At 45.2% G+C, this 26,752-nt stretch overlaps 1 protein-coding gene across 1 annotated transcript in view; it reads left to right on the top strand.

Annotated features, from left to right (window-relative positions):
• Positions 1-13,538, top strand: part of LOC100729383 (O-acyltransferase like protein-like) — a 58,950-nt gene extending 45,412 nt beyond the window's left edge. Inside the window, exons 11-15 of the mRNA XM_063231543.1 lie at positions 1,015-1,128; positions 3,069-3,201; positions 9,255-9,441; positions 12,211-12,353; positions 12,665-13,538. Of these exons, the coding sequence (XP_063087613.1) occupies positions 1,015-1,128; positions 3,069-3,201; positions 9,255-9,441; positions 12,211-12,353; positions 12,665-12,787 (700 nt within the window). The 3' untranslated portion in view covers positions 12,788-13,538. The remainder of the gene's footprint in view (positions 1-1,014; positions 1,129-3,068; positions 3,202-9,254; positions 9,442-12,210; positions 12,354-12,664) is intronic.
• Positions 13,539-26,752: the final 13,214 nt, after the last annotated feature.

The raw sequence follows: 26,752 nt of genomic DNA, 5'->3' as shown, positions 1-26,752 counted from the left end.
CCAATACAATGACCTGATGAATATTTTCATGGCAAACATTTATCTCCAACTCTGATATTTCTTTAGAATGCACATGCTTCAGAGGAATTACTGGATCACAGGATATGAATATCTTTGAGGTTTTTGAATCATAAAGATACATTGTTTTTTAAAGCTCAAGAAACTTGTATTTGGCATTTCTACATCACTGGAGACCTACTTAGTCCCAATCCTTACAGTTCTGAACAGGTACAACCAGTCAGTGCTTGCTTCTAGCCAGAGCCCTCAAATCTTTCTTTACCCAGAACATTTCAGTGTTACAAGTCTCTGGGTCTCACAATGGAGAATCCTGAAGTGTGGAGCAATCAGTCCGCATGCGGCCACACTTCACGGCGGATTGTTCTCCCTCTCATCTCCCAGGCCGGTTCTGAGGTGCAGGGTAAAAGGCTCTGTAGAACATTCTGAAGAACTGAACACTGGTCACTCTGACAGCAAGCACCCCTTGTAGGAGCTTTTCTTGCTCTTCTGCTCTGCTCCCTACCCCTGATTCCTCATTCCACATAACTACCCACACTTAGGCCTTTGTCTCTGGCCCTGCTCCCAAGTTGTCAGAGACAACAGGGTCCCTTCCTACTCTTTAATACCTCCTCGTCTTTGGGGCACACGGCTGTGTCCCCCTTGTGTCCCACCCTGTGTTGAACAGTTCATCTCTCTCCTAGCTGCCATGTATCTCCACATCGTGGGTTGTGGATGACAAGGGTCATTCCCAGGCACAATTCCATTCCCTAGCAAGGTAAACTTCACGTGTGACAGCAAGAATGTTACCATTCCTGGCTAGATGAGGAACAGGGTCAAGGCCCTGTCCAGGGTCAGGATAAAAGGCCCCTCAAGGACTCCCACTCCAGCCCAGCTCCCCGCACCCCTCCACGAGCCCCTCCTGTTCTCTCAAAAGTAAGTGGCAGGGGCTCCTCTGATGGGCACCTTCATAGAGGCCAACTGAGGGGCGCCCCTCCCCGTGTCCTCGCCTCTTTGCAGAAGTCAACATGCCCTGATCCTGCTGGGGGCCGTGCTGTTCCTGCTGTCCTTCACTGCCACTGCCATGCTCACACTGGCTTATAAGCTTCCGGTGGCGTCTCTGTCTGCAGCTAGGTAAGTAACTGGTTCGTCTAGCCCTGCCTGTCCCTTGTCTGCCCAGGACCTCCCAGGGAGGGCAGTGGAATGCCAGCCTGTTTGTGCGGTGCCCATCGTCTCGTAGGAAAACGGGTCGGGGAATTTCCGGCCAGGTTGAGAAGGTTGATTGCACTTTGCTTCCAGACTTCCGGGCCTTTGGACTTGCCTTGGGAAGCCCTCGCAGGGTCCTTTGTCCATTGAAATTCTTCTCAGAGGACGCAGCGCCCCCACGTGGCTGAAATGTTTTCTCCTCTAACAGCAAATCTTGGAAACTCGGTTACAGGTGCAGACTGAACCTTACATTGGGGTTAAGTTTTCCCAGGCGACGCGGATCTAGGTGGTACAGACTTGGTTTGGACCTAGAACCTTACTCACAATGCTCGTTTGCCTCCCCATGGAGCTATATGTGGTGTTTCTTCCTTATAATCATCTGTGTGCTACAAGGGAATCTCTGATATGATTACCAGCTTACTTAGTTTTAGTGCAGCAGTCCAGTGACACAAATGAAAATCACACATGCTGGTCATCTCCTCGAGTTCCTCCAGTGGCCGTTTCCGCTCATCTGTCATCCTCCTGCATGCTGACTCCAGATCAGCCAACCCAGCACACTAACCCCCTCTCCCGGATCCAGGGGCTTTGAACTTGGTGTGCCCTCAGCCCAGAATGTTTCTCCCGATAGTGTACAATTTTGCAGGGCTTTCTCTTTCACCCTCCCCAGATGTCTTTGCAGGAGTTACCCTCCCAGAGCAGCTGACCTCTCCATATAGGACTGGCCTGAACGGTACCTGTCCATCAGTGATCAGTATGGATTTGTGACAGGGTGGAATATGTGACTAGCTGAATGAATGAAGCCTCAAGCCAGAACGCTAAACTCTTTTCATATCACGTCATCCACCTTTGTGAGCTTGTCCAGGTGACCCAGGAGGAGGCTTCCTCACGCCTCTCCTTGTGGTTCAACCTTGGATGCACGTTCAGCTGGGTGTTCTCAACTCTGAATGCTTCAGCTCTTCCTTCTAACACATCAAATCAGCATCTCTGGAGGGCGGGGCCCAGGCAACTGACTTATGCAACTGCTCCCAAGGATCCTAATGGGCAGCCTGGGTTGAAGAACCACTTATTAATCCTCAAGAGACTTTCCTGCCTCTCATTATCCCTGTGTGGACAGAGAGGGGATTCAAAGCTGAGATTGCCTGTAGCTTTGGGGGTAACCATGATACATATAGACCAGTGGCTGTCAATCAAGGCTGCACTTTGCAGGGCCAGGGGAGCTTTAATAGTCCTCCTCCATGATCTTGGGCTCACAGATCCTGATTTAGTGGGCCTGGGTGCAGTTTGGATGTTGCCTGTGACAGACACTCAGTAGATGTGGCTTCTCAAACAAGGGGTATCAGGTCACCTGGATGGTATGTTACTGCACAGATGGCAGAGTTCACTACCAGTTTCCTCCTATGTGGTAGGTTTGAGGGAGGCATGCATTTGGATTCCTAGTAAGTTCTTAGGTGATGCTGCTGTTGGTGCCAGGGGACCTTACCTTGAAAATCACAGTCTTAAAGAATACTCTTTGGTGTTCACTTACGGACCCAGCCTGGACCTCATGCAACTTCTGTCAAAATAGTCTCTTCTGGGTGCCACATTCTTGGAACTATCCTTATGAAGGAGAGCAGAAATAATTCTTTAAAATGAAAGATGAAGTCATCATAGATCCTTGGGACCCAGGATGGAAACCAAGAGAACTTGAAATCTGTACAAATCTACTGGGGTTCATGAGATCATCTATGGTAGATGTTTATGGAGAAAATGAAACTGTGCCCTGAATCTACCTTTGCATTTGCTAGTTACTCTAATGGCCACTGCTGGGACTCCCTTTAATATGCCCAGATCAAACATAACCTTTGGCCTTATTTCCTTGTATTTTTCAGTGAAAAAGAGACTGTGTTATATTTCTCGGAATATTATACCAAACCCTACTGCCGATGTGGACCATTTCTTGTGGGCCTCTTTTTGAGCATTTTCATGCATCAAAACCATCAGTCAAACCTTCTCAAAACTAAGGTATGGTTTCTTCTTGGCTCCCTTTAAGAGCAAGGGTCTGGGTAGGATTGGTATGGCCCATGTGGTCATGCTCTTCCAGGCCGTGGACAGAAGGACTGCTAGGTGCTCTATTATGCTGTGGTGGGTTGTGGCTGTCTCTTCATGCTAAGAGATGGGCAGAACTTACCTTTTTGCCAGATCCTGATTCTCTTTAATGATCTCTCCTTCAGAAGCTCTAGATCTGAAGCCCAGCAGGATCCATTCCACAGAGCCTTGGTACAGACCCAAGGAAACCAGTGATGTGGGAGTGCACATCCCTTGAGGTTATACAAAGATCCTCTTTGGGAGGGGATAGTGAGTTGGGTTGGATTTTTAATAGCATCAGCTCTGTGGTTTCTATAGGCAGGATTCTTTTTTTTTTCTTTTTCTTTTTTTTTTATTTAAGGAGAAAAGAAAAAAAAACAGTGAAGGGGTACAAGTTATACAGATTTACAGAAGAAAAAAATGCGCAGTAGGAAATCACTAGTTAATGGATTACATATTGCCATCTTAGAAATAATTGTTCAAGTCACAAAATTAAAGCTTGTAGAGTGGACATTCCAACAATGATACTGCAAACAGTTCTGTTCAATGATCCAATAAAACTCTGTGATATCATTTTCTATCTTATACACTTAAATATACATACAGTTATATAGTTTAGAGCACTTTCTTTTCCTCTCTTTTGTACAATGACTATTACACATTTTGGGTTTCATTGCTCCCACGGTTCTTATTGCTTTTTTGGAAGAGAGTAAAACCAAATGTGACATAACAGAACAGAATCGGTCAAGTCAAAAGGGTGGACATAATAGATAATATAAAAACATAATACAAGGTGATCAACAATGGTTACCATAATGCCTCCCGCTATCTCTAATAGAATTGCCTATATCATTAGTTGTAATACAATTGAACAAAACAGTAAAGAACAAAACCGACAAAACCAAAACATTGGAGACATTGTAGGTCTTCAAAAGTAGATAAAAGTCAACGAGAATGGGCGTTATAATGAATCTCATTATCTTCTCAGCTGATGCCTAAACTTTCGAACCTGATACTATCCAGCAAAACAGAATAGAGGAACCTCAGTCAAAAACAAGATGGTGAGAGTAATACAGGGCTTCAAATCAAGATAATAGAAAGTCAAAGTGGGTTACTATATTATATCCTGCTATTTTTTTCCCTTTAATTAAACGGATAAAAATAAAAAAGTAAATAATGGAGTAGAGATTGAGAAAAAAGAGGGTATAACAGCGAAACAGCGCAGATCAAAACATAACCATTTAAGCAGAATAGTGTTTCACCACCAGATAATTCCGACCCAAAAGTAGTTACCATATTGACTCTTTCCTTGAAGTCCTTGAGTACAACTTCGTATACTGTAGCATTAAGTATATCAAAACAATGTAAAACCATTTAAGAGAATGACAGCATTATAGAGTATTTAGAATCGACTAACAGAAAATGAACAATGGTTTCTGTATAATCTCCTTGTCTTTAAAAGGTTTTTGCTTATACTATCGTACATAATAAAATCCAATAAGATACAACCTGTTTAGCCCATTGGAGACAGAAGAACAAAAGCTAGATGAGACTTCAAAACAAGATGGTACTAAATCAGTATTACCTATTAAGATGTCATTTTCTCCAAAATAGCTGTTCCTATCATCCAATTTTCTCTGTCTCATTTCTGTTGAGCTCTTTTTCTTTCAGTAGCTGTCAGTTTGTCTTCTTCATTTTGTTCTCTGCTCCATTCGTTGTGGCCTCCCCGCCACTATTTCTGGGTTCTTTGTATTTTTCTTTTTTTAGAATATCCTGCAATACTTTCTGTAGGGTTGAATTGGTGGTTGCAAATTCCCCCAGTTCCTCTTTATCCTGGAAGCACCTCGTTTTTCCATCAATTTCCAGGGACAGTTGTGCAGGATATCTCAATCTTGGCTGGAGATTATTATCTTTCAAAGCTTGAATTATTTCCCCCCATGCTCTTCGTGATTTGATGGTTTGTGCAGAGAAATCTGCTGTAATTCTGATGGGTGTTCCCTTGTAAGTGGTCTGTTTCTTGTCTCTTACAGCTTTTAATATTCTGTTCTTGTATTGAATTTCTGGAATTTTTATTATTATATGCCTGGGTGTTTCTCTGTTAGGGTTGTAGGTAGCTGGGGTCCTGTATGCCTCATACATCTGAGTATCTTTACCTTTTGCTAAATTAGGAAAATTCTCCTGGATTATTTCTGTGAGTAGCTTTTGTAGTTCACTTGTTTGTGTCCCTACTTCTTCTTTTATGTTCTTAATCCTTAAGTTATGGCTCCTCTTATCATCTTCTTGTTTTTGTATTATTGCTGTTTGTTTCTTTGTTATTTTTAAGAAGTTTTTCATTTCATTCTCCCATATTACAAGTCTGCCCTCCAGTTCAGATAGTCTGTCCTTAGTTTCTTTCAAGCTGTTATGCCAGTCTTGGATAGACTTCTTAATTTCTTGATAGTCCCTTTGAACTTCTTGATAGTCCCTATGCTTCACATATTCAATGCTTTCTCTGTTTTCTCCATCAAGCAATTCTCCCCTCTTTTTCTGTTCTTCCATTCTACCATCTGTTTTTTCCTGGGTGGTGCTTAGCATTTCTCTAACTATTCTGCATACTTCTAGTTTCAGGTCGTTGATAACTTCATTCCTGAATTGGTCTATGAGGCTCTTTATATGGCGCTTAATGTATATTGGTGCGGTGTCCACTATTGCCTGTTTCTCAGAATTGGGGGCCGAGGAGCCTTTCCTGTTGCTTCCCTTCCCCATATTTTCTGTTCCTTATAAAATGCAAGCTTACATAGGAGGCCCGGCTTCCCTGCCTGTCAGCCACAGCCTGATCAAATTGCGCTGGCTAGGTGTTCCCGCCCACCGCAGAGCACCAGGAAGTTGCGGAGGAGGCAGCCTACGCAGGAGTCAGTCGCTCCTCCGGGCCACCGTCAGGCTCTGGGATCTGGGTTAGGCCAGCCTAGTGAGTCTGCCCGCAGCGTCACGCAGGCCAGGCACTTTTCACCAATCCCGTCCCAGAGGGGAATGTGTGGCTGGAGTCGCCACCGCGCCCTGCTCTTACAGGACTGCCTGAGCCCAGAAAGTCCTCCGCTGGAGTCAAACTGTGGTATGGGGTCAGTTTCTCTCACTCACCTCCCACCAGTCAGTTTTCGTGTACGCCTCCTTGTGCGTCCTGTTTTCGACTCCGTTCGCAGACTCCCGTTCCCAGAGCTTCTGCGCATCTCTCCTTGCCGAGCTGCAGTGGAGGCAGCCAGCCGTAGGGCGGCGGGAAACCCAAATCGCGGTTTCCAATGGCACGGGGTCGAGCCTCCACACCAAGTCTTTTCTGTTCCTATTTTAGCGCCAGGACTGTATTCTAAGTTGGTTTCTCTCAGCCCAGTTCGTTCCTGAGTCAGCAGAGCATATCTCTACCGGTTCATGTCTCCTTAGTCCGCATCATTCCTGGCCTCTGAGCCAAGCCTTTCAGAGAGCCTCCGGTAGTTGCTGTTGTCTGTCCGCCATGTTCTCCCGGAACCCTATAGGCAGGATTCTTGGAGATGATTCTGTCTGTGAATCAGGACATGAGGTGTCTAGAAGGGAAGAAGCTGTTATTTTGCCTTCCAGGTGAGCCCTGAGCACACGTTGCTCTCCTGGGTTCCCTTGTGGGGAATCCTTCTGGACCACCATCCAACCTCACTACTCAAGCTGTGTGCCTGGGTTCACTTGCAAGCCGTCTTCTCATTGGCCACTCTTCCCTTAGGCAACCTCAAGCCCTGTAGCTTAATTCTCCTGCCACCCTCTCTGAGCCTTCCTAACTGACCTTCTCATCTCTTGTCTGGATTTCTTTCTTAATTTGCTTGTCTGTAGCCTTGTTGATCTCAAATCTACATTAGAAGTAACCTTGGCTCTGACCTTGAACTGTGCAAAACCTTTCAATAGCTTCCAGGATGAAGTTTGATCTGTGCAGGAAGACCCTTAAGGTCTCCACACTGAGGCTCCGTTTCTCCAGTGTCATCTTTTTTTGCTGCTATCCACCTTGGGTGTAACATGTCAGTGACACTGTCTGCTCATGGTATCTTCTGCTTTTGTCACACACAAACTATTCCTGGCGTCTGTGTGTCTCACGATTCCCGCTCTGCCTGGAACACTGTGTTCCTCTCTCCAGCTTTCCCCAATACCCATTCCTTTCCTCTGGCTTAATTCCTGTTTAGCTTTGAAGACTCACGTGGAGTTTCCTCCAGTAGGAAATCTTCCCTTTTCCCCCGGGCCAGGTTGTGTCTCTCCTTCCTGTTCCCTTGTATTCTATGCATTTTTGTTCTTACCATACGGTAACACACTCTTTCACCCAGAGTGTGAGCTCCTTGAACACACCATCTGTTACACACTTCTGAATATCCAGCATCTGGTTCTGAGATATTCTGATTCACTAAATGTGTTCAATAAGTGAACAAATGAATAATAATCTGCTTCCCAGTGGAAGAAGGACCAGGAATTTGATTGCACCACTAGGCTGCAACTCTGGCAAGGCTCATATTTGCTTACGTGGGTTTTGTGTGTACCTCATTTAGACTTTTCAGAGAAGCCCTGGTGCTGGCAGAATCTTGTGTTGCTCAAGGCAGGAACAAGACATAGGATTTAACCAGCAGAAAATGATGGAGAGGGCTGTGTGATTTTTTTAAGGGTTAGACTTATGATTTCTCCCAGTCATGCACAATTCAGCTGTAGATCATAAACAAGTTGTTTCAACATAGCCCAGGACATACGGGGGTGGGGTGGGGAGAAAATGGATGTGAGTGACGGAGAAAGGCTAAGATGGAGGAGCAATGGGGAACCATTTCTGGGGCCAAAGTCAGGACCAGGGAGCACAGAGCTGGGACCAGCCAAGCTGAGCTGGGGAAACAGTGTGGAAAGGTTGGATTGTTTCAACTCAGACCTTTAGAAAGTTGGAACAAAAGGACCCAAAGTCTGAACTGGAGGAGGCTGATGTGTGGCATGGGCTAGGGATGAGATGGCACGCTCCCTGCTGGTCTGTGAGTAGAAAGGCAGGTAAGGACAGGAAGGAGACGTATGTCTGGGATGCATTTTGTAAGACTACAAACAGGTTTGTAGAAGCCAGTGAATTAGCCAAGGCATAAAGGGGGCTTGTCACGTGACAGTAGAGACCTCTTCGGACTCACCTTTCCTTTCCTATATCCAGAAACTAGGTTAGATTTCTCAGAAACAAGATGGTAGACTGAAATAATGTTGGGTCAGTTAAGTATAGACATCATCATGGAAGAACTAGAGAATGGCAAAGAAAGAGCCTAGGAAGATGGGTTTGCCAAGAAGGGTGGTGTGACCTTAAACAGCCAGTAGGAGCATTTGAGTCATGGGTCTGTTTGCTGAGAGCACAACTGCTCCGTTTTCTCAATCCTCCTGCCAGTCTATGTTCCAGTGACTAAAGTGTAGCCCAGGCAGGGGCGATGCACTGCAGTGTGAGGGCAGGACCAAACAAGAAGCCCTCTTTGGTTAAGGGGCGGTGGTGGAAGTGGACTTGAACAGTATTTACTTACCTTTTAAAGATTTTTCTTTGAAATGTTAATAGATGCACAAGAAATTGTCAGAATGCCACAGAGAGGGCTTATGTACCCTTCAGCCTGGTTGCAAGCATGGTACATGATCACACTCACATTTTGACATTGGTACAGTCCATAGATCTCAGGTCCACTGGTTTTACCTGCATCCCTTGCATATGTGTGTAGGTCTAGACAATGTGTTACATGGAGATTTACATAACTACCATGACCAAGGAGCAGAACTCTTTCATCCCCACACGGCCTCCTCATTCCAGCTTTTACAGTCACACCCCTTCTTTTCTCCTAGATCATTCCCAACTCCCACTAATCTGCACCTTCATGTCAGTCAAATTTGTGCAGTGACAGGTTCACACAGAGATCTGAAGTGACAGAAATAACATTAAAAATGTGAGAATGCAAACTGACCTAAGTGACTAACATGGGCTGTGAACTGCTTTTCCCTTCCTGTAGGTGCAGGCCTTGCTGGGGTGGACTTGCTGTCTACTGACTTTGTTTGTGGTTGTTGCTCTGGCATACATAGTGGATGACATCTCCGCTGTCTCTTCTGTGGCGGCTGCCATCTACCAGGCCCTTCACCGGACTCTGTGGGCAGCGGCTGTGGGCTGGATCATCTTTGCCTGCCAGGAAGGTTATGGAGGTAGGAGGTGTCACTTTACTCTTGAGCTCACCCTGTCCTTTGAGGGTGACAAATTTAAAATAAAATGCATACCCAGAAGAGCTTCTGTTTGTTGGAGTGGTTGATGAATGATTTTTTGGGGGGGGGGTGTTACCAGGAATTGAACTCACAACCTTGTGCTTGTCAGGCAGGTGCTGTGCCACCGTGTCATATCCCCAGCCCTGATGAGTGATTCACACCAACTCAAAAACATCTATTTTCCCATGCTTGGGGAAAACATTCCACATAGACTGTTTTAAAATTTTGTACTGCTTTCTTTACAAATGCATGTTCTGAAAGAAAAACTTGTGGTCTCTCCAGTGACTCTAGTTTAGAAGTTAGAAAAGTCTTCGGCAGAGTAGTGTAGTGAGAAAACAAAAAATGATTTAGTGCCATGGACAAGAAGCCTTCTGGTCACATCCCTTTTGGACTTCAGTTTCCTTGTTTGAGGGGAGGAGACGTAAATGTTGCCAAGATCCCCTTCCATAAAGAGCACTGAATTTCTGTCAAGTCAGCTCTGGTGTGTAAGAAATGAGACGGATCAAAGATGTGAATGGCAAGACAGATTAAAGATACTGTATGCCCCTGATGTTTTCCTCCCTTCTCTGTTTGGCATGAAGTAAGAATGGGGTGTGTGTGGTGTCAGCGGTGTCAGCAAATGGCAAATGAAGGCTGGCCGGCTGCATTCAGCAAATGCTCTGTCCCCAAACCTCCCAGAAGTCCTCAAGCCATGGGACTGAGTCAGGGGAAGGCTCAGCAGCTCTACCCTCTAGGACACAACCAAGATGAGCTCAGACTAAGCCTGTGCAGCAGAACCAGTTAAGCCTCAGCAAAGGCAGCTGGAAATCATGGTTTAAAATAGGAAACAATTAGCTGATCCTAACAACTCCAGCTGATTGAGCACATACTGTGTACCAGGTTCGGGGATAACGTCATTGGGGGATCTCCCATCCCCACCCCGTAACGCTGACCACAGCCCTGGGAGATAGACTGTAACCGGCTCTATTTCTCAGTGAGAGCAATGTGTCCAGAGATGAAGCAGCACAGTGAAGGTGAGCAGCTGGTGTCTCAGCCAAAAAATGCACTCAGGACCAAGTGCAGAGTCAAAGGTCAGCGCTCCTTATTTCTACATGATATCCTCCCTGTGAGATGTGGATTTAAATCATTCTTGAATTTTTGCGTATTTTAATATAATGATGAAAGATTTGTTCTTTAATATTCCAATTTAAAATTGTTTCCATTATAAGTGGAAATGATGCTGAACAGGAAGTGGCTGTGTTCTCTCTGCATGACTTGTCTGTATTTACGGAAACTGCAGATTCCATAACCAGAGCCCCCTACCACTGCTCACCGCGCAACAATGCTCTTGGACAGGGCCTCAGAACAGGTGGGGTGTGACACTGGCACACAGTCTAGACAGGGAAGTGCTAATGCTTGAGAACTACCGGCTAATGTACACAAGGAGAGAGGATGACTTTGGTTGTGATAATGAAACATTTTAGCATTATCATTACAAAGGAACTAACAAATTCCGTCATTAATCTGAGTAAGGTGACACCTACTTTCATCTAAGTGACAAATGAGTCCTTTTGCTTATTCTTGAGCAATATATCAAGTGCGTTGTCATAACCAGCCCCCAATTATGAGAGCAACTGATGCTTGATTTGTACGTCCAGTACTTTCCACGAGATGTCAAAACCGACGAGTAGGAAATGAATGGAAGAGGTGAGTGTTCAAATAGAGTTTTAGAAAATTTTGCTTTCAATTTTTCTTTTAATAAGTAACATTTGAAGAAAGTTTTAATTCAGACTTTTAGGACTAGAAAAGACTTTGATAGTTCAAGTAATTATTTCAACCATTTTGGATTAGTAGCAACAAGGACCCCGCAGGTTTTGTTAAACTCAAATTTGTCTTCTTGAGTTGCCGATCTTCTTCCAACCCTGATACTCTTTTTTTTTTTTCTTTGTCTTTTTCCTTTTTACCGGTACCAGGGATCGAACTCACGACTGCCTGCTTGCAAGGCAGGCGCTTATGCTGCTGAGCTAAACCCCAGCCCCCAACCCTGATACTCTTCAAGGACATGTCACCTTCAGCAACCCTTAAGCGTGGCCTGAATTATTTTAATTTCTAGTTGTACCTAGACATGTAGAAATATAAAGCTAGAAACAGATTTTATGCTTATAACACATTTTTAAAGCCAAAACAAAAAGAATTTTTGATACTGGGGATCAAGCTCATGACCTCACGCTTGCTAGGCAGATGCTTGTGTGCTGAGCTAAACCCCAACTGGCCAAATCAAAATTTTAAAGTGACCACAAAACTATAAAACCAAAGAGCTCAGCACCTAATGGGGTGGAGAGTTTGCAGGAGTTGATGGTGGCTCACCATGAGCGTAGGGCACATTCCTGTGTGTTTGACCTACCTGAGAACTCTTTCTTTGTTGGCTTAATTTTCCTTTATTCTGTTGTGTTCCGATGTCATCTAGGTTCGTCCTATTTGGACTTCATTTGGGGCAAATGCTTCTTTTGTCCATCAGTTCATCTTTGCTTATTCACTTAATTAAATGAAACATTTTTGTACATTTGTTTTGTGACAGGAAATATTCTAGATGCTGGTGATATGCAGGAGATCATGCAGGAGATTTTGATGGGTAAGGACAGCAGGGAGATTAGGAGACTCCAGGATGTCGGGTCTTCATCAGCTCGGAGAGGGGCTTTCGGGTTGATGAATCGGTGCCTGTTCTTGTTCCAGGTCTGGTGAACCAGATGCTTTCTTGTGATCTCTGGAGTTTCTTGGCCAGTATTAGTTACGCCTGCTACCTGGTGCATCCGATGCTGATCATCCTTTACAATGGACTTCAGGAGACGCTCATCCACTACACAGACACCAACATGGTGAGTGAGTGCCCACCCTGAGTTCTAGGATAATGCCATGATTTGTTCTTCTCTTAGCAACAAAGCAAACTAATGGCTTTGATAGAGGCTTGTTTTGTTTTGCTTGTTTCTAGGGAGCTCTATTGTTCTCTGTTTTATTTGAGGGACAAGGAGGGAGGGTTTCAGCACAGGATAACATTTTTATTTTATTTTTACTTGTGGGACTGTTTGTTCTCCGGATCCATTTTACACAGCCAGCGTGGTGCGTGGTAAGATCCAAGCGCACAGGGATCGTGGAGTAAAACTGTGCCCGCTGCCCTCTTTCCCTGCAGTTCTATCTTTTCTCTGGACACTGTGTGCTGACCTTGGTCTCTGGGCTGGCCCTGACGCTGTTCGTCGAGAAGCCGTGGCAGGAGCTGAATCGGTGCCTGCAGGGCCCTGGGCGCTCTGGCTGAAACTTGAAAGAATGGCTGGCTCTTCGCTGATGGCGAAGACAGAGGCAGACGGCTTCCTGATGTAATGAGCGCCTGAGAAGGCTGTGAACCTCACACGAGTTCTCTGTGCTTAACTGTAGGAAAGAGCTCTATGCTAGATTTTGTAACAGTACAATAATCACTCTCTGTTGAAAGTTTTAGGCAAAAATATCTGAATACTCGGGGGTTGGCTTGCCTCTGATTATAGTGTTTAAGTGAATGATAGTGGATTCCCTAAATGTCAAGGCCAGTGCATTCTCTTAAGTGATCTGAACTTTGGTTGTTTTGCAAACATAAAAAAGACTTAACTTGAGCTATTTATTGTAAATGTATATATTATATTAAAGAAAAAAGAGAATTTAAGCTCAACCAATCAGGAACAGCCAGTGAACTTAAAGTCCCATATAAACTGGAGGTTTCCTGTGAATATGGCAGCTGCAGCCAACCCTAATGAATCATATATTATTTTATGGTACTTCTGTGCCTGTAAAGGCCTCCTTCATCCCTTTGGGTCCCCAAGGTGGTGCTCTTGAGCCACTTCTGATTTGAACCTGCCTGATGATGAAAGTTGTTTGTTCGAATAAACACTAAAAATACATTGTGCCTGTTTATATTTAACAATACATGATAGTCTATAAATATAGCATATTTATTGTAATTTGGGTTATGATGCTTACTTGGGTTATAACGCTATTTTCAATAAATTCGCCATTTGTAGTTTTCCACAGTACAACTGTCTGTGTGTTACTCTTTATAGAATATTAACTCCATCCATCCAGTACTGGGGATTGAACCCAGTACTGGATTCAATTGAACTACTTCACATTGAATTACTTTCTAGCTCCTATTTTTATTTTGAGACACGGTCTCTCAAAGTCACTAACTGGTTTAAACTTGTGATCTCCCATCTCAGCCTCCTAGAGTGCTGGCGTTGCAGTTATGTGTTACCATACCTGGCCATAGATTTGTAGCATTACCCTGGAACCTCAGAGTGATGTGAGTCATGAGCATGCATGACTCGGGGTTTACCATCCTGAGCTTTTGAACATTATCTTTTCTACATTGTGGTTGCTGCCCTTCACCCAAAAGATATGCTGAAGTCCTGTCCTGCCTTTCAGTTTCTCAGAATGTTACCTTGTTTAGAGATAGTCTTTACAGGAGGACTCAAATGAAAATGAAGTCACTAAGGCATAAGACCCTTAGCTAATGATGGAGGTCCTTATAAAAAGAGACAGACAGACCCAGAAGACAGATGCTGAAAAGTCCACTATCTACAAGCTAAGGAAAGCCAAGGATGGCTGGCAAACACCAGCACCAGGAAGGATTAGGAAAGGATTCTCCCCTCGGGCCCCCAGAGAGAACACGGCCCTGGGGACACCTCAATTTCAGACTTTTGGCTCCAAAACCATTACAGGAATACATAGTTCCATTGTTTTAAGCTTTAGTACTTTGTTACAGCAGTCACAGGAAACTACAATATTCTTTACTCACAGGGGATATGGTTCAAGATGTCCAGCAGACGCCTGAGACCAGGAGAGTGCCAAACCCTATATATTCTGCCTTTTTCCTGTGATAAAGATTAATTTACATATTACGCAAGCAAGAAACAAGCAAGAGCTAATAATAGAATAACTATAACAATACACTGTAATGAAGTTAAGTGAGTGTGAATTCTGTCAAAATCCCTTACTGCAGTTGAGTTTTACACATAAAGGAGGCACTTTTATGGCTTATATTTAGCATATGCAAATTGAAAGCATCTCTGCTCTTGTGCTTCATGACAGTAACCAAAACTAGGGTTACTTGAACACAAGCACCGTGACGCTGCCTCGGTTGAGCTCATAACTGAGGCTACTAAGTGACAAATGGGCACCTGAACCAGCGCATGGTTCAGGAAATGGAACCCAGGGCCTTGCACATATCAGGCAAGAGCTGTGCACTGATCCACGTCCCACTGAGCCAAAAGGATGGTGCAAATGCCCAAGTGAGAAGGTGAGGGCGTGAGGGACTTCGTTATACCATTCGGAAAAGCGTGTGATTTAAAACTGTGAATTGTTTTTTCTGGAATTTTCACTTTACACTTTCAGACAATGGTTGACTATAACTGAAATTGCAGAGAATAAAACTGCAGAGAATAAAATTTCCAGCAGAACTGACTTCTGTCCTCTGTTTCTGGCAATCGGGTGGAGAACAGCAGAACATCTGGGTGCCCAGATGTTCAAGCTTGAGTGTTTTCCTAGGTGTGTAACTTCTCATCCGCGGCTCACTCGGGTGGGAATTGCTTCTAAGGCAGCACTCCTTGTTTACTTAAGGACCGAAGTACACAGTGAGGTCATGGGTCCACAAGGTGCTTCTTGGCATAAAATGTGTCCTGACTGGGTGCTCTGCGCTGACCAGCCACTCTGAAAGAAGATCACCGCAGATGGGAAGAGCTGGAAACTTGAAATCTTCTGAAAAGCAACTGACAGTGGACCTTGGCTTTTTTCAGCCAGTACTTGAGCTATGTCTCCCTGAGTCCTGGTCTCGTTAGCAGGCAGGCTGACCTGAGCGAGGGAGGTGCCAAGCCTCATCCAGTGTGTCAGTTTCCCCTGTTACAAAGAAGTCATATATAAAAAAAAAGTTAAAAAAAAAAAAAAAAAAAAAGGAAACCACGCAAACGGGATGGGTTTGCAGCAGGCAGGCTGGCTTTCTAGGTAGCAGTGGAGTTCATCGAGTTTCTCGGGCGCCCCCTGGTGGCTCTGGGGGCACCGGATTTCGAGGGCCAGTGCCTTGACCAGGTAACACAATGGTGTGGGCGAACCTTAGCTGGAAACGACTCACCTGCCTGCTCAGATCTGCAGCCTGGTTGCCGTATGTTTCTAGTTATGAGGCAAGAACCACGGGAGCCGTGGAAATACCTTTCCAGTGAGTAACGTGGCCTTGCAAAGCTTTCGTAAGAATGAAAAGAAGAAAAGAAGAAGAAGAAGAAGAAGAAGAAGAAGAAGAAGAAGAAGAAGAAGAAGAAGAAGAAGAAGAAGAAAAAAAAAGAAGAAGAAAGATTGTTCCTGATACCTCTTGGAGTTTCCATTCATCCACGTAGGCTCATCTCCCTTGGATGCAGAGTGTAGGTGCCAAGATGGAAAGCTGCCTGAGAGACAATCATTTTCCCTCTGCATTTGTCCTGTTCATCATTATGTTTGTAACTCTTAGCACTATGACTAGCAAAATACTGTAGGGGGCATTAAATACATATCATCTGACACAGTGATGGAAACACTCTTTTCCTTGAGATGTCTTTTCCAGGAGGCTTCTCATGCTCACAGGTCTCTCTCTTGCAGGTTTCAGAATTCTCAGTTTATAGGATCCTTCCCTAAATGAACCAAGTTCAAGAGTAACAGGCGTGGGAAGCCTGTTACCCGAAGGAGTGGGAAGGCTTTGTAACTTCACTCCCTAGACTCCAGGTAGGGTTTAAGTCAATGCTTTGTTTGTGTATGCTGAGGCAGGCATTTACAGTAGCTGGCCTACATTCACACCCCTCTGTCGAGGACAGATCCGCGTTGGTCAAGATCCCTAACTGCCTGTATGAGGGGTGTGACAAAGGATAAAATAAGAAATAGAGACAAATTTAGCAATGCATGATGGGGGCCTGGGAGGCCAATGCCTCAGGATGGGAAAAACCCAGATACTCCAAACAAGCCACTATTTACTGGGTATGTGCCGTGTAATGGGTGTATCCAATGATAGGAGGGGCTAGCAGATTCAAGTCATGATTCAGCAGGCAGTGGATAACCCTGGGATAACTCAAGAGGGTGGAGATGATCTTATGCTAAGGAGTATCTTGCTCTGGAGTGTTCTTTTTTATCTTAGTAGTTGTAAATTTAGTCTTAGTGGGTGGGAGAGGGTGGCCCATCCCAAAAGTGAATGGGAAGTCTCTAAAGGGTTATATCATAATCTCAAGCCTTCATTTATCCCTTAGGGAAGGATGCAAAATTAGCCACTGTGAATTCATGGTCTCCAATACTCCTCCTCTCTTACTACATAAACTGATGTTGTTCTGGTTTTGTGTCCAGATCAAGGGAGAGAGTCATTTTTGATACAAGCCTATCATTTTCCTCATTTTCTTTGCCAGTCATTAATCCTGGTGTGGTCATGTGACCAGTTTTGACCAATCAAAGACAAAGAGAACTACACAGATAACTTCTGGGAAAGATGGTTTTGCCTGAAGAGAAGCCAAGAGTACATGGAAAGGAGTGACCCACTCAGCCCAATTTTCCTGAGTCTTTCTTAATTTGCATGCTGAAACACCCTATCTTGGGACACACCTCAGTGCTGAACAGATAGTGATGGTCAGTCATTCTGACTCAGAGCTTCCAGTCAGTTTTCCGTCCCTCATTCTTTCTTTTAAGAACACCCAAGAGTCACCACAAACCTGAGCATAGCCTTTCTTTGACATCTGGAAGGGCAAAACTATAGGAAATCATGGAACAAAAATTTCTGAGGGTAGAGATCATGTGGGAAAAGGAAAAATTTGAAACAGTCAGGGAGTGGGGGAGGGATTGCCCCCAGTAAAATAGCAGCAGGAATCTCAGAGCATTTCTGGATCATTTCATTTAGTCACTCAGTCAATAACCAAACACATGTGAGAGCATCTGGTTACCAGGACTTCAGTAATGGTAACAGGAGCGTCAGAAATCTTGCTTTGAATTTATTTAGGCAGTCAAGATAGGAGAGGATGGTCTGAAGGGGCATCTTGCTTTGATGAAGGAAGGGACAAAGTGCTGGGCATTTCAACAGATTGTGCAGTAGAGAGGCATTTATTTTGATTATTTCTAATATACATTGAACTAAAAAGTGTGTGATTGGGAATGCATTAATCCCAAATAATAATCAATTGTATGTAGTATTTATTTTTTCATTAATGAGCTCATAAAGTAACTGTGTACCTTTTCTTCCTACCATTATTTGTATTTTTTCACTTTTCATTTTTAAATGAATGTATAATTTACATCTAATGAAATTCACCTTTTAAAAAGTGAGTGTATCTGTGAATTTTGACATACAGTTGCGTAACTACCACCAGAAGCAGACATGGAACAGTGCTAGCATCCCTGAGAACTCTTCGGGACCCTTGGTAGGCAAAGCACATTTCCTCTCCAGCTCTCGGCAAGCTCCTGTTTCTAATCCCTGTAGTTTTATGGTTTTCACTTGTATTTATTTTTAAATGTTTAATTTAAAAATATAAAACATTCAAACATTCAGAGCCTATAGAATGAATGGATAATTTATAGATACACCATCCCAACTAAAAACAAGTTAACATTTGGTCATTTTCCCTCTAGACATTTTTGATTAAAATACAAATAATCAAAAATACAATTTTAGACTCCCATGTATCTCATTTCCTTCCTTCCTTTTTTCCAAGTTTTACCTCTGTGTTATTTATTCATTTCTTTTTACCAATTTACAAATGTCTTTAAGCTCTATATAATTAGATTTGTACCATGCTATTCTTTAAAAAATGGCTTTCCTATTAAGCATAGTTCATAGAGTCAGACCATTGTTAATGCTAATGGTACTCTGTTGGGTACGTGTGCATTTTAGATGTTTATCCATTTATGTCTGTCTGGAGACAGAATTTGTTTCCAATTCGCACTGCTGAAAATGCGGCTGTAACAAACTCCCTGTGCATGTTTCCTTGGGAAGATGCATTTATTTCCTAGGTATAGAATCAAGAGGTTAATGGAAGACATTAGCCTTGTGAGACAGTGCGGGGCAGTTTTCTGAAATTATTTTACCAATTCACATCTCCACTCTTAGTGTATGGAAATAGACACTGTTACTTGGGTGTGCCTTCAGCACTGGGCACTAACAACCCTCTAATTTGCTGTCTATAAGGTAGTAGATGTTGTCTATAAGGAGTAGAAGTATGTGGTCATTTCTGTTTGCGTTCTCCAGTCTACCAATGCCATTACCATTTTCCTTGAGTGTTGGCCATTTAGTTCCCTCTTCAATTACTTCCCATATCTTGTGCCCAATTTTCTCTTGAGTGTTTGTAATTTATTATTATTTTTGTCAATTTTGTCAATGTGTTCATCAAGGGAGACCTGGAGTGAGGAGGATTCTGTACTCTCCATAGGAGATTTGGCAAGCTCTTAAAGCATTTTTAATGTTTTTTCCTGAGTGGTGGCCATGGAAGGATTATATATCCTACAGTGCATGGGACAGGTCACCCTCCAACTCCCAAAGAATTATCCAATCAAAACAATGTCAGTAGTATTCAGGGTGAGAAGCCTGGCTAGAGTGATGGTGCTGATTGCTGTGTTCGCATGATTCAGGAATACACAGGTGTCTCCTAGGTGTAGAGGACTTACCTGTGTCTGGGGTTGTCAATGCCAAAGCAAGCAACATTGGGCTCTGTGGTGTGGAGCTTGGCAAATATGCCCTGGCCAAGTGTAATGAGTCTGCCAAACAATCCAGTATTTGCCCTTCTCGCAATAGGAGAAGGAGGAGGAGAAGGGAAGAGGAGGAGGAGGAGCAGGTGCAGGAGGTGCTGTCCGGACGTTTTAACCAAATCTCATTTGCATGCTAACAAACATGTCACAGTACTTGTGCTATGTGCTGCTTTGAAAGAAACAATGTATTTTCCAGTTCCAGGAAAATTATGAGTTAACTTCCATCTTCCTTGAAAATTCATATTATCTTTATGGGTAGAGAATAAGTGTGACTTTGTTTCCTTCTGTGTAAAAAGACAGACTCTGCACAGTTAAACCTTGCTGTTTACATAAGCTGGCTGTAAAACATTCACAGGAAGAACTTTGGAAACATCCAAGTTCCCAGGATAGTCATGTGAAGATTTGCAGGTTGAAGAAGGACTTAAGAACCTATGCTGATTTCAAAACATTTAAAGGATTCCAAGGAGTGACTGTGTTCCCGAGATATTGCTTCAATGAATGATAGGATATATTCTATGTCACAGTCTGAATTTATGACATTTATATGCACAAGAAACTTATTTAAGACCTTGGCTTAAAGTAAGCTTTTTATTACCACCCAAAGAGGATCTCTTATAGGTTCACTTTGGGAGCTACAGTCATTGTGTCAAGCTGCGGGTCTCTCGTGGCCAAGTACCTCTTCCTCAATGTGTTCACTCAAGCACTTGGGACACAAGTTATCCAGAAGCAGCCTGCCCGTATTCCTCTCTTTCTCCTTCCCTTCCCTTCCCTTCTCTTCCCTTCTTCCTACATTTCTTCTTCTTCTTTTTATGGTGATAAATATTTATTGTTGTTTGAAAGCATAAACTTTTAGGGCAATTTGGGATAGGACAGGGAAAAATTACGTGTATGATGTTTGCAAATATTTCTGGATTCGTCTTTATTTCAGACCTGGGAATTGAACCCAGAGCCTCCCACATGCTGGACAATGCTCTCGGGTTCTAATCCACACCTACATCCCAATTTCCAGATTTAAAATGGCACCTACTCCCAGTGAGGTACATATGCTATTCTTTTTTTTTTTTTTTTTTGGTTTTTTCATTTTTATCGGTACCAGGGATCGAACTCACGACTGCCTGCATAAGCGCCGGCATAAGGCAGGCGCTTATGCCGCTGAGCTAAATCCCCAGCCCCAATATGCTATTCTTGAAACAGTGCACACACAGGAATCATTCTGCTCAACCCCAGGTCACAAAAGGGGGAGTCCACCCTGTAACTGAAAGAATGGGGGTGCAGAATTGCTTGGTAATGGCAATTTTGAAGAAAAAATTGGAAAAATGTAAACTGGTTTTGATATCTTCTTGAAAGTTTTAAACAGGGTTAGACTTAGAAGGAGGCAGCCGAGCTCCAGTGCATACCGCGTTGCTCATACAGGTGGGGACTGTGGCCAGCCTGCCTCCTGTCCCAGCGGGTAGTTGACAAAATGCCCCAGTCTAAGGAAGCACAGATCCTGGCTCACTCATCAAATACAGTGGCAAAAAGTACACAAGGAGTGTTCCAGCCTAAATGTCCGCTGAGTCACCACACATTTCTTCTTACGTTGATCAGAAATTTATTTGCTCCCACTGTGTACCATTACAGTGCTAAGCTGCAGGAGTAGAACAGAAGAAATGTGCAATTTTGGCTTTCTTTGACTTATAGTATCCTGGATGGAAAGTAATAATTGCATCAGAAATGTCTAAATACAACTTAATGGAGAACAATGACCTTGGGACCCTAACTGGAGGGCCAGAGATGGAATTTCTGAGAAACTAGTCTTCAGTTGTGTCTGAAAGTCAATGAAGACTAATGTTTACGGAGAGCTCATCCTATGCCAGGTGCTGTTCTAAGCACTTTACAGAAATAAAGTCAACTAATCCCAACACAACACTCTAAGGCAAGTACTATTGTCATCCTCCCTTACCTATGCAGAAACCGAGGTGCAGAGGCAAGTCACCTGTGCAAGGCACCACAGCCAGATGGGGCACCAAACAGTTTGGTGCTTGAGCTGTCTCAGTCTCCATGGTCTGGCGGTTTTCTGGATGAATAGGGTTAACCAGGCAGGGAAGGAGTATTTCTAGAAGTTTGGCTGCGACTTGGAGGAAGGATACAGCTGCAAGTTGGAGTGTGATGCGGTCTCTGAGGACAGGAAATGCAGCACAGGTGCATGCAAGAGAGCTCTTTTCAAGGCTCATTGAAGAGAAGGCCTGACAGGCTGACCGCAAGGGCCCGCAGCCCCTCCCATGTGCAGCCTTCTCCTCGGTGTCACTTGCTCTCTTTATGTCTCTTAGGAGGGACCCTGGCTCACTCCAGATGCTGCAAACATGTTTGGGGGCTTCAGGGGCATGAATCAGTGGCCATGAGGGTCCCTTGAAGAGTGGCTCATTGTGGCTTCCAGATCCACATTGCGAAGGGCATGGAATTATGACCAGCAAGCTGGCAGTGTTTTCCGCTGGAACCAAATGAGGCATCCATTGAGGGTCATGGCCTTATTAAAGTCTTCCTAGGCATGTGTCAACCCTCTAAAAAAGGTCTCAGTTTATACAGAGTGAACCAAGAAGAAATATGCTACAGGCTACACCGCTAGAAAGCATTGAAATGACCACCGGCCCCTAAAACACCAGCTAGAGATTTTCTTTCCTTCTAGACAGATCCCCTACTATTATCTCTATGCTGGGAGGAAAATTGTGCCTTGTGGTCTCCTTTTATAAAACCCCTGTGAGGAATAGCGGGAGCCTGTTAAGGGTCTAGACACTGTGCTTACTGTGGGGAGTGCTGGAGAAACACTACTAAGTGGTTTATTCAAACTTAAAAATTCAAAATATTGTGCTGTGACTATATATGGCCTGAAGTTTAGTTAATGAAACCACTCCCAGCTGCAGAAAATTTATTTGCCAGTTGGTATTTGGTACAAAGCAAGTAAGCCGGTTGCCATGACTATAGTGAAAAAAAGATTGAGGAGATTTAGGAGTCAACAAATGTGAGCAGGGCTTCACTGAGAGATGAGGGATGGGGTGACAGATGGATCAGAGAGACGGGGAGGCAGCAGCAGCAGGGCCTCATGAGTGACTGCAGGAAGCCAGGGAAGAAGTGAGGATGGAGGGGCAGGAGGGGCTCTCTGCACTCAGAAAGTGGCCTTGCAGTTGGAGCATCTCTGTCCCCAGACCATGGCTTTCTTGTGGCCAGTCTTGCAGCTGTGCCCCTTTCAGGATCTCTGTGGATCTCACCCCCTCCGTAGTGAGGAGAGCAGCTGCTGGCCTTCTCTGTCCTGCTGACTTCCACGATGGCATTTCTGAGGGCAGACCCTGAGGGTGTGCTCAACTGTACTGCTCTCCAGTAGAGCCTCCTGTTGTCTAAAGCTACAGCTTGCAGGAAAAGAGCATCTGCCACTAGGGAGAGACTGTTTCAAGGCTCAGTTGCTAGGAAGAGGAGGTCCAAAGGCTAGAAACCTGAGCTAAGAGAATAGACTATAGCTGGGGGACAGAAAGAGGTGAGAGCACTTGACAAGGAGAGGGAGAGCACACTCAAGTACTTTTCTTAAAGTCTGGGTTTTTACAATATTAAGTGAAGCTAAGACTTGCCTGAGGATTTTGATAGAAAGCTATTTCCTGAGCCCTACATATTAGCAAGCATAAGCAAGTCATTCTGATGGTCACATTTTACGAAATGCTGACAGTAACATCTAGGGCCTGGGTGTCCCGAAAATGGATGTGGGGTAGAGGATGTTAAAACAAACAACTTCAGCAAATGGAGGAAAGGAGACGGAGGGAGCTGAGAATGCCAGAAAGCTTCAGCTGAGGTGACGTGGCCCCGGCTCACTGCTGGCCTCACCTCGCCATCTTTCTCCAGGTGCTCAGCTGTCAGCAAGGCCAGGTGCTGGCTATGTAGGGAGAGCCTGGCTGACAGCCAAAGAAAGCGTCATCTTGCTCACCTGATGATTAAGAGACTCATATGCCACAGTGCTTTTTGGTGATGGTCACATAGACTGTGATTATTGACACATGACTCCCCTGGCCCTGGCCTTATCCATAATTCTTCCATTCTCACTTCTCCCATGTTGGGCGCAGGCGCTCAACATACCATACCCCACCCGGGACTAAGGACCACGCCAGCTTCCGCAATGCGCTACGTCCCTCCTTAAATTAGCCAACCCGTGTGCACTTCGTGCTCACTCCATACTCTGTGGCAACTCCTGATTGGCCACAGCTGGATATAGTAGCCGGAGCCTACATCCCATTCCCGCCCTGCTTCCTTGTGGCAGCCTGTGATTGGTCACGGCCGAATATATAAACCAGAGCCCGCCTAAATAAACTAGCAGTTAACTGTCGTCCACAAAAGCGTCTCCTGTCTCCTGTTCATTGGAGCTGCGCCGGTCAACTGGTGGCCCATACGGGGGGCCCGGAGCACTGAGACCCTCTCTCCGACAGTACGAGGAGAGCTGAGACCCTCTCTCCGATGGAACAGAGACGTTAACAGGTAAAACCGTCAAGCGCTGATAGCGGGGGCTACTCGGCGGGCGGGGGCTGACAGGTTAAACTGCTCAACGTTGGTAGCGGGGGCTACGCAACAGGCAGCGGGGGCTGCAGGGCCGGATAGCGGGGGCTATCGGGCAACCTTGGGCGGACGCGTCGCAAGGGTCAGGAACTCGTAAAGAGAGTTCTGGGGGCCGTAAAGAGGCCGGTTTTGGGGGCGCCGTAAAGGGGCGCGGGGACTAAGCTGTCCCTGTATAAAAAAAAAAAAAAAAAAAAAGGAAAAAGAAAAAATAAAATAAAATAAAAATAAAAAGAAACTCTTGAAATTCCGGTTAACATGGGTAACACGGCTACTCAGCCACTGTCAGTCGCCTTAAGCGACTTACTGAGAGAAAAGGGATTACAAATGAAACCAGAACAAATTCAAAACTTCCTCGATCAGGTCGATAAGGTAGCACCTTGGTTTGGTCCCACGGGGTCCATTACCATCCCCAGCTGGGATAAATTAGGGAGAGATCTTGACTTTGCAGCAGAAAATGGCCTCTTGGAGCCAGGAGTCAGACCCCTTTGGGCAGTGGTGAGAAGCTGCCTTGCAGACACCTCTTGTCGTGACCATATAAGGGCTGGCACCATGGCGCTTGATTACCATCAGGCAGAATCCTCCCGCGAGCAATCTCGTGAGTCCAGTGCTGCAGGCGAGGTGACCCCACCCAACTCAGAAACAAAGGACTCGTCAGATAATGAGGGGGAGGAAGAAGTATACAAAATGGTGGATGCAGACACCACCAAAAGAGGGGAAGTCACACACACGCAGTCGAGAGGGCCTTACTCTGAGGCCATAAATGAGCTGCAACGCAGGATTTCTCAGAGTAAATGGGTCAATGAAAGTGAGTACGGGATCCCAGGGCCACCCCGTATAAGACCTACAGCTCTACCTCCCGACCCGCCAGATTATCATGCTCACCAGAGACCCTGCCATCAGCTATGTAGCTGTCCGCAATGGGTCCAGACGTCCCCTGGGACATTCCAGGAAGACCTTTGGCATCAAGTCAAAAGAGAGGACCCAGGAGGCCTGGGCCGTTTTCTTCCAGGCTTTTCCGGTTGCTGTAGATGCTCAGGGAAACAGAGCCCACCTGCCTATAGATATGAAGGCGATGAAGCATCTTAAGGAGGCCAGCACCATGTACGGTGTTAATGGGGCGTATACCCTGTCCCTAGTAGAAGCCATGGCAGGAAATGCCATGACACCTGCTGATTGGGCCAGTTTGTGCAAAGCAGTGCTCAGCCCAGGCCAATATCTTGATTGGAAAGCTTGGAATGTTGAACTTGCCACAGAACAGGCCCAAGCTAATGTCCAGAACAATCAGGCCGCCTGGAACGTAGATATGTTATTAGGACAAGGGCAGTATCTCAATAACCAGCTGATATTTCCACAAGAGGTGTATGCACAGATAAATAGAATAGCCATACAAGCATGGAAACGGGTCTCAGCTAGGGGAGAAGTCTCAGGCCACTTGACAAAAATTTTGCAGGGCCCGAGCGAGCCTTTTTCAGATTTTGTGGCCCGCATGATGGAGGCGGCGGGGAGAATTTTTGGGGATGCTGAGACAGCCATGCCGCTCATCAAGCAGCTCATTTTTGAGCAATGTACTAAAGAATGTCGCTCTGCCATTAGTCCATACAAAAATAGGCCTCTTGAGGAATGGATGAAACACTGTCGGGAGATCGGGGGGCCATTAACCAACTCAGGTTTGGCAGCCATGCTAATGAAGCTAACTAAAGAAGGTCAGGAAGGCAGAGTGGCGCCACAGAATGGCGCCCGCTCAAAAGAAGGCTGCTTCAAATGCGGCAGACAGGGACACATAAAAAGAGACTGTCCATCTTGGGGACTCAGAAGAGAACAACCCCCCCCTCCTGAAGACCGAAGGTGCCCCAGATGTAAAAAGGGAAATCACTCCGCCGCGGAGTGCCGCTCCACCTTTGATGTAAATGGGCTGCCCCTCACGGGTAAGGGCCGTAACACAGAGAGGCCAAAAAACGGGATTGGGGGGCTCCCCCGGGGGGTGGGCCCCCGATTCTACCCAGCCAGAGAGTATATGGTAGACCAGACACTGCCAATGACGCCAACATGGGCAGGTCAGAACCGAGGAGAGCCTCTCCGGGTTCAGGGGGACTTGACCTCTGTGCCACCACTGGACTCGTATTAACCCCGAAAATGGGGATACAGGCCATAGAGACAGATATGTCCGGCCCCTTGCCAGAAGGCACAGTAGGGTTGATAATTGGTCGATCATCCCTCTCCATGAAAGGAATACAGGTCTTACTGGGTGTTATAGATTCTGATTACACAGGAAAAATAAAGGTGATGATGCAGGCTCCTAAAGGCCCAGTAGCCATAGGGGCAGAAGACCACATCACTCAGATGCTAGTGTTATCCAGCCATCATGGGGATTATCCATCATTGTCTGGTATTAGAGGAGACAGAGGATTTGGATCATCAGACCCAGCCTTTGCCGCCCTCGTTCTTAGATTGGATGAGCGCCCCATGCTAACGTTGTCACTCAATGGGCGAAAAATATCCGGACTGCTAGACACAGGAGCAGACCGCTCTATTATAGCTGAAAAGGACTGGCCACTAACCTGGCCTACCCAGACGGCACAACAAACACTGCAAGGCTTGGGATCAGTTCATGCACCTAAAATTAGTAGTCAGATAATTAAATGGGAAGACAATGAGGGACACTCAGGAGAATTCATACCCTATGTTCTCCAGCTTCCAGTTACCCTATGGGGGAGAGAAGTGCTCTCTGCCCTAGACTTGACCTTGTGCAATGAATATTCTCACACAGCCAGGAGAATTCTTAAAAATCAAGGGTATGAACCAGGCAAAGGATTAGGCAAAGACCTGCAAGGAAGGCCTTTCCCCATCCAGGCACAACCACGTGCTCAGAGGCAAGGTTTGGGTTTTTAGTGGGGGTCACTGACTCGGCTTCTGCCCCTCTCAAATTGACATGGGTCTCTAATGA

Source organism: Cavia porcellus, unplaced genomic scaffold (genome assembly GCF_034190915.1).
Source record: "Cavia porcellus strain 051 isolate PalLab524CR breed Dunkin Hartley unplaced genomic scaffold, mCavPor4.1 scaffold_20, whole genome shotgun sequence".
NCBI lineage: Eukaryota > Metazoa > Chordata > Mammalia > Rodentia > Caviidae > Cavia > Cavia porcellus.
Note: the sequence above shows the minus strand (reverse complement) of the source record. Positions and strands in the feature narration are given on the sequence as shown.